Genomic DNA, 8,374 nt, shown 5'->3' on the forward strand with positions numbered 1-8,374 from the left:
CTTTAATAAAGGCGTCATCCTGGTTAAAGAAACATAATGTAGCAGTTGTTAGCTAACAGTCACAGTATTCCCAGTGAGGTTCAAAGGCAGGAATCAAAATGATAAACATAACAACATGGCACTAAAATAATAATTCCAATCTACTATTATCTAGACAGCTCATCAAGGAACACTGAGTGATGTCTTCCCTTCAAATTGTATGTATAAAGGGCAGTGTGGCTTTGGTCCAACTGTCCTTGGGAAAATGAGTCCTGGGGCATATTCTAGTATTGGCCATGACTAAACACTACATATGAGAGAAATAGCTAAGTCTATTACTGTCATGCACTGAGGTGGCTTTTAAGGAAAGAGTGACAACTCCCTTTCCAGCCAGTATTTTCCATTATGTTATTTCTTTTCAACTGCCACAGGTCTCTCTCACTTATTCTAACCATTACTTGTCTTACCTAGACTGGGCTTCACTGGATAGACATCGCTGGTTCAGCTATACTGCCCTCTAGCGGCACGTAGTGGGATTAGGCTCTCTAGAGCTGCTGCTTTTGTTCATTTCTGGGAAGAAGAAAGGCAAAGGATGATGGGCCAGTCTCCACTAGGAAAGAGGGAGGCATCACCTATGGTCACTCTTAATTTAGGGCCGCTAGGTGAAGTCATTATCTGGCTCATTTTTCTTTTAAGAATATGCACACGTTTAGAGGAATTTAAGTTGAATTCTGAGCTGCAATGTCTCCTTCTGGACTGGATGTGCAGATGTTATCCTGGACTCAAGTCAATTGGATTGACAGGACACAGAGGCATTTTGTGAGGTGCAGATAACTTTTGTGAGGTGATAGGTAGCATCATCTCTGTCCCTCTCATTCCTACCTCTGAATGTCCCAAATTTTCAAAGATATTTCCCTAATGCTGTCCCTTGTATTCAGATGAAGCACATATTTGCCTGGTGTTAATCTGTCCTGTGCACAGGTGCTGATAGTCCCAAAGCTTCTTCTCATTATCTCCAGGTCATCCAACTTCTTTTAAAATTGAAGTGTAGTTTACATCTAGTAAAATAGTGCAAATCTTAAGTGTATACCTTTTACTAATGATTTGTTTATCTAATTCCTGTTAATGAACATTTGACTTGTTTTTAGTCTGCTCTATTATGAATAAAGCTGCTGTGAATATTTTGTACAAGATTTTTTTGTATAGACTTAGGGTTGTTTTATATTTAATTTTATTAGGAATTGCCAAACTGTTTTCCAAAGTGATTACATAATTTCACATTCCCAATATCAATAAATGAGAATTTTGGTTGTTCCAAATCCTACAAAAATTGTGTATTGTCTTTTAAATTGTAGCCATTCTTTTGAGTGTTATGTGGTATCACATTATGACTTTAATTTCCATTTACCTGGTAAGTAATTATGCTGAGCATCTTTCACATGCAGTATTGGCCACTTGAATATCTTCTTTTGTAAAGTGTCTTTTCAATTTTTATATCTACTTTTAAACATTAAAATGTTTATGCTTTTAGTTTTTGATTTGATTAAGTTCTTATATATTTTAGATATTTTTTTGCCTGATATATGTAGTGTGAATATTTTTTCCATTTTTAATTTCTTTTTTTAAGTTTATTTATTTATTTTGAGAGAGAGAGAGAGAGAGCTGGAGAGGGGCAGAGAGAGGGAGATAGAGAGAGAGAGAGAGAGCATCTCAGGCAGGCTCTGTGCTGTCAGCGTAGAGCCCGATGCAGGCTACAACTCTCAAACCATGAGATCATGACCTGAGCAGAAATCAAGAGTCAGACGCTTAAATGACTGAGCCACCCAAGTGCCCCTCCATTTTCACTTTCTTAAGGTGACTTTTGATAAGCAAAACTTTTGAATTTCATGAAATCCACTCAATAATTTTTCTCTTATGGTTAGTTCTTTTGTTTCTTGACTGAGAAATCACTCATGTCAAGGTCACAAATATATTTTTCTATTGTTTTTGAATAAAAAAATTTAACAGTTTCAGCCCTTATATTAAATCTATGAGCCACCTTGAATTTATTTTCATGTATGGTGTGCAGTAATTAGTAGGCTAATTGTTTTCTGTGTGCATATGCAGTTGCTCTAGCATAATGTATTGAATGGGTACTCCTTTCTCCACTAAATTGCATTGGCACTTGGTCAAAAGTCAAGTGATTATATAAATAAGTATATATTTCTGTGTTCTCCATTCTGTTACCTTGATCTATTTATCTATTCTACACCACATAAATACTGCACTATATTAATTATGTCAGCTTTGTAGAAATCTTGAAATTTGGTAATGTGTTTCCTCCAACTTTGTGATTTTTCTTCAAGGTATTAGCTGTTCTAGGTTGTTTTAATTTTCATTTAAATTGGGCTTGTCAATTTCTGAGGACAATGACCAGGCTCCTGTGCTGAAATTTGGAGTAAAGTGCATGGAATCAGAGTTCACTCTCCCACAGCTTAAGCAGTAGCAGCCTGGTCACATTTGGTGTAGGGTATCTATAGACTGTGATTAGGGGAGGGAGTCACAGAGGAACATAAATTGCAATGACCTCTTGTTTCTCAATGGAAACACTTGATGCAGTAGGACAATCCAGGTTTATCCTTAAACTTTCAAAAGTTTTGGTTTCTAGAATGTTATATACCATCAAATTATAATTCGAGTGGCAGAACCAAAATATGATGTGTTTCAGATATGCATACACATAGAAAGTTTCTCCTCTTTGGTACCTTGCAAAGAAATTCCTTCACCATTGCATTGGCCATCTGATTTATTAATAGGTTTACATTTAATTTGCTATCAATATTTATTTAAATGAATTAGAGATTACAAGTGTGCATTAATTGGAAATTCTTTCTGTCCCCTACTACACTTACATTCTTACTGCACTGACTATACCCACATATATATTTATACAATCTTTAAAAACATAATGAATTCATACTTTTATACTTGTTCTATATCTTTATTTTTCCACCTAATGGCTTTTCAAGGAAGTAATAAACATTTATTTGATTCTTTCATCTTGCTACATATTCTTTTTTAAAAAAATACTTTTTGAGAGAGAGAAAGCAAGCAGAGGAGGGGGCAAAGGGCAGGGGGAGAAAGAGAGAATCTTAAGCAGGCTCCATGCTCAGCACAGAGCCTGATGTAAGAGTTCAATCATGTGACCCTGGGATTGTGACCTGAGCCAAAATCAAGAGTTGGATGCTCAACTGACTGAGCCACCCAGGCTCCCCTCAACTTGCTGCATATTCTTACATTCTCTGTAACTAATCATAATATCTCCATTCTTCATAGATAAGATTTTAGGTTGTTGCCATTTAAAAAAATTGATGTTTTTATTTATATTTGGGAGAGAGAGAGAGAGAGAGCAAGTGGGGGAGGGGCAGAGAGAAAGGGAAACAGAATATGAAGCAAGCTCTAGGCTCTGAGCTGTCAGCACAGAGCCTGAGCAGGGCTTGAACCCACAAGCAGTAAGATAATGACCTGAGCCAAGGTGGGACACTTAACCAACTGAGCCACCCAGGTGCCCCGACTGTTTTGCCAATTTTTATCTGTAATAACTGGAAATCAGTGAAAAAATGTATCTCAATATCCAATATACTTTTATGATACTATTTCCATAGGTTAGAACCCGAAGAGTGGGAGTTTCTAGAATAAAGTATTAAATCACATATTTTTAAACATAAATGTTTAGGGATAGATGGAGGAAAGAGAGGTTCCAACTTCCTCCTTGTGGAATGGATAACTTTCATATAATCACTCTTGGTTCTTGTTCTTTCTGGCTATTACCATTTTTAAGTAGTATAGTAAAAAAATAAGAGGAAATATAAGAGAAATAAGGCCACAGCAACATAATCAAGAATAGAAAGATAAGGAGCACATGGGTGGCTCGGTCAATTAAGCATCTGACTTCAACTCAGGTCATGATCTCACAGTCATGAGTTTAAGCCTTGTGTCAGTCTCTGTGCTGACAGCTCAGAGCCGGGAGCCTGCTTCAGATTCTGTGTCTCTCTTTCTCTCTGCCTCTCCCCCACTTGCTCTCTCTCAAAAATAAATGAATATTAAAATTTTTTTAAAAGAATAGAAAGATAAGAGTAAAGGCAAAATTTAATTTTTAAGCAAGAATAAGTTTTATGAAAGAAAAAAAAATAAGAAATTATAAAAATCCTCATAAGAAAATTAGCTAAAATTAAATTGAATTGAATAATGTAAATTAGGTAATCATTTTCAGCAATATACTGAAATGTGAAAGGTATTGGAGAGTAAGTCTTAATAAAAGGACAGCAATTTTTTCAGGAAATATTAGTTGGAAATGGTTAGTTTAAAGTATTATTTAGAGGATGAGAATGTGATGAATCTTTGTGAGAAAGTTGAGGAATAGTAAGGAAGAGTATCATGATTGAAACAGAGCGGGGGACAATTGTGGGCTGTCATCAATGCATGTGATCACCCACAATAGCCGTGTCTCACATAGATTAAAAAAAACTAACCTCTAGCAGTTCAGTTGTTCACCAAGATCTAGCAGATATTAGATTCAAGTGAAGCAGATTCCACTTGTGGGTTTGTCAAGAGGGTGCTGCCTGGGATTTCCTCCTGCCCATCAGCTTCCTCAGGCCCTGTTTCAGGTCTTTGTTTCTCAGGCTATAGATAAAAGGGTTCAGCATGGAGGTAAGAACTGTGTAGACAAGTGTTGCTATGTGGTCCCTGGCAGTGTAGGTGGACAGGGGCTGTAAATAGACGTAGAAGATGCTTCCATAAAAGAGGGTTACCACAGTGAGGTGAGAGCCACAGGTGGAGAAGGCTTTGCGTTTCCCAGCAGCTGAGGGGATCTTGAGAACTGTGATGAGGATTCGTATGTAAGAGAAAGTGATGCACACAAAGGGGGTCACCAAAACAACAGAGCCTTCTGACATTATCACAATTTCATTGAGAAATGTGGAGGAGCAGGACAATTTCATCAGGGGACTGAGGTCACAGAGGAAGTGATGGATAACATTGTTGTCACAGAAGGTGAGACGATTCAGTAGCAGTGTGTGTAGGAGTGAGTGGAGGTGAGGAAGTGAGCAGGAAAAGGCCACCAGCAGGACACAGCGGTGGTGGTTCATGGTGGTGACATAGTGGAAGGGGTCACAGATGGCCACATAGCGGTCAAGGGCCATAACCGCCAGGAGGTAGCTGTCAGTGTTGCCCAGAGCATAAATAAAATACATCTGTGTCAGACATCCAGCATAAGAGATGGTCTTCTCTGACAGGAAGCTCAGTAGCATCCTGGGGACAATGGTTGTTGTAAAGCAAATGTCAGTGAAGGACAGGAAACTCAGGAAGAAATACATGGGGGTCTGGAGCTGGGGGTCAGAGTGGATGGCGAGGATGATGAGCAGGTTCCCTGTTATGGTGACCAGGTACATGGTGAGGAAAAGGATAAAGAGTGGTTTCTGGTCCTCAGGCTGGGAGGAGAGCCCCAGGAGGATGAACTCAGAAACACTGCTGGTTTGGTTGACTCTTTCCATTGACTTGAGTCTAGTTATATACAAGACGTTTATTTTTTTACCATACTGTAAGTCCAGAGCCCAAATCCTGAGAACCCAGCAAGTCTGTTTTTTTCTCTGGTTGCGATTAGTTGCTCTGTAGGGACAGCTTATTAGTCTCATGGTTCTTGATGTGGTCCTTCCTTCCCAAATCCATGGGCATCACAAGGGCCTTATATTGAAGGCTGGAGGGATAGAAGAATTTACCTTTAGAAACCATATATGTATGCAAAAATACCTATGAAAACATATTAATTATATATATTAACTGTTGACATATATGTGCTTTTTCTCAGTCATATCCAATTACCCGGTGATGGATATCAAAGTGGCCTCCATTTATTGCTACTACAAAAGTTTCTGCAATGAGAGATCTTGAATAAACAAAGAGTTTTAAATCAAGTTTTTGGAGTCAGCATATTCATCTATATCTCACCAATGAACATATTACATAGAGGTTCTCAAAGTTTGAGACATTGTTTATTTATATATTCGTTGTTGCCATAAAAATCTCTGCAACGAACATGCTTATATCATGAAAGTGTTTGAAATAATTTCTTTATTTATTATTTTTTTTTTAATTTTTTTTTTCTTTCAACGTTTTTATTTATTTTTGGGACAGAGAGAGACAGAGCATGAACGGGGGAGGGGCAGAGAGAGAGGGAGACACAGAATCGGAAACAGGCTCCAGGCTCCGAGCCATCAGCCCAGAGCCTGACGCGGGGCTCGAACTCACGGACCGCGAGATCGTGACCTGGCGGAAGTCGGACGCTTAACCGACTGCGCCACCCAGGCGCCCCGAAATAATTTCTTTAGAAGCAGCATATTCTTTCACACCTTTTCAATGACCCATTTACATTAGATTTTCATGCATTAAAAATTCTTATTCTATATTAATATATTCATTTATTTAATGTTGAAATATCAATATATTAATTCATTTAACAGTTAAATGCTGTACAGATATTAACAATTCTAATGTCATGTACATCATGGTGATTATAGTTATAACATTGCATTGCATATTCCAAACTTGCTAAGACAGTAAATCTTTAAAAAAAATGCTTACAATGCAATCGTAAATTGCTAAACATCTTTATACCTCAGATTCACTATGTATGATATTGGACACAAATATTCACATACTCATGAGAATTTAGTGAGAAATGAGAAGACAGAAGAGAGACAAGCATATTGTGAACACTCAGGAGAAACCTTTTAAAAAATTTTTTTTAAATGTTTATTTACTTTTGAGAGAAAGAGAGAGACAGAGGCATGAGTGGGGGAGGGGCAGAGAGAGGGATACACCAAATCCAAAGCAGGCTCCAGGATGCAAGCTGTCAGCACAGAGCCCGACGAGGGGCTCAAGCTCACAGACGGTGAGATCATGACCTGAGCTGAAGTTGGACACTTAACTGACTGAGCCACCCAGGCGCCCCAGGAGAAACTCTTGATCATCATCAATCCCATTGTTGCTTTCCCTTATCTGCTATGACTGGTTGTCCTCAAAATCAATTAACTCACATGCTTGAAGTATCATATCCCTCACTGCCAAGTTGTCAGACTAACCTCATGATTTTGTAAGATCTTATGGAAGGATGATTTGTTTAGGCATTGAGTGATCTGAGTGAACCAGTAGTTAAAGTTAAAAACAATAACCAATATTATTGAAAATGTACTACGTGTCAAGCTTGTGCTAAGCACCTCACAAATTCCCACGATGAGGGATCACAACATATGTGTTGTTATCAGAAGCCTGAGGCTTAGAGTGAAGTGGTTTGCTCAAGGTCACTAAGTAAGTGAGTAGCAATCAGGATTTGAACTCCAAGCTGAATCACTCTGAAGCTCATGCTCTTAACCCTCAGGCTACACCTCCTCATGTCTCGTATATATACTGTCTGTCACAATCACACACAGGCACTGTTTTCCTTGTTGTGTCATTTCCTAAGTGACCTCCCTTTCTTTCCCTCTTAACTGATAAGCTTCCTTCTCCCATGTTCAGAATCTATCCTTGTAGTGGCTGAAGAGGTGACCAATATTTCTGTGTTACAGAGATGGTGGATTTGAAATTTTGAACATCTATGATTAAATGACCAAAATCAGCTGGAAAAAATTGGCCATGCATGTCTGGGGCATGTCTGGCATGGAGAGTTGTGGTTGGTGCTGGACAGTGTCCTGAGTTAAGACAAAAGATGGGGGCTTGATTTATCCTCTGTCACTTGCTCATGAGCTGAATCCTAATGTTTTATGAATAGCAAATGAGATACCATGGCTGCAAAAACAGTTTGTTAAACACAGGTCAATATTAAAAAGTGAGCCATCTGTGAAAAGACTGCCTGTGGAAATAAGAAATTAGTGGAGTTTGGTTTAATAAATGATGTTGGGTGCTCCAGGTCATAAGTGAGAGGATCACCTATTCTGATAACTAGAAAAAAGGAAGGTCTTGAATCTGAGAATCAGGAAGAACAGTTCTCAAAGCACAGGGTAAGTGTGTAAGACTGGGAATACAATAGTTTCCTTTCCTTTTCTTTCTTTCTTTCTTTCTCTCCCTCCCTTCCTCCCTTCCTTCCTTCCTTCCTTCTTTCCTTCCTTCCTTCCTTCCTTCCTTCCTTCCTTCCTTCCTCCCTCCCTCCCTCCCTTCCTTCCTTCCTTCCTTCCTTCCTTCCTTCCTTCCTTCCTTCCTTCCTTCCTTCCTTCCTTCCTTCCTTCCTTCCTTCCTTCCTGTGGTTTGCTTCTAGCAAAGCACATAGGGTAGATGGTCTAGAGGTCAAACTGGATGGACTGAAAACCAAAAGCTGGGTGGAGGTTTTAGATGGACCCTATGACCGCTTAATCCACACAATAGT

At 38.8% G+C, this 8,374-nt stretch overlaps 1 protein-coding gene across 1 annotated transcript; it reads right to left on the reverse strand.

Moving 5' to 3' along the window:
• Positions 1-4,565: 4,565 nt before the first annotated feature.
• LOC112871951 (olfactory receptor 1L8-like) lies at positions 4,566-5,510 on the reverse strand. Its single transcript, XM_025935064.2, has one exon. The coding sequence runs from the start codon at positions 5,508-5,510 to the stop codon at positions 4,566-4,568; it is 945 nt and encodes a 314-aa protein (XP_025790849.2).
• Positions 5,511-8,374: the final 2,864 nt, after the last annotated feature.

The sequence above is a fragment of the Puma concolor genome, chromosome D4 (genome assembly GCF_028749965.1).
Source record: "Puma concolor isolate L17-30 chromosome D4, mPumCon1.1.hap2, whole genome shotgun sequence".
In the NCBI taxonomy this organism is placed as follows: domain Eukaryota; kingdom Metazoa; phylum Chordata; class Mammalia; order Carnivora; family Felidae; genus Puma; species Puma concolor.

Excerpts from the sequence above, each read along its gene's own strand:
- LOC112871951 (XM_025935064.2), bottom strand. The coding sequence starts at position 5,510 with ATGGAAAGAGTCAACCAAACCAGCAGTGTTTCTGAGTTCATCCTCCTG.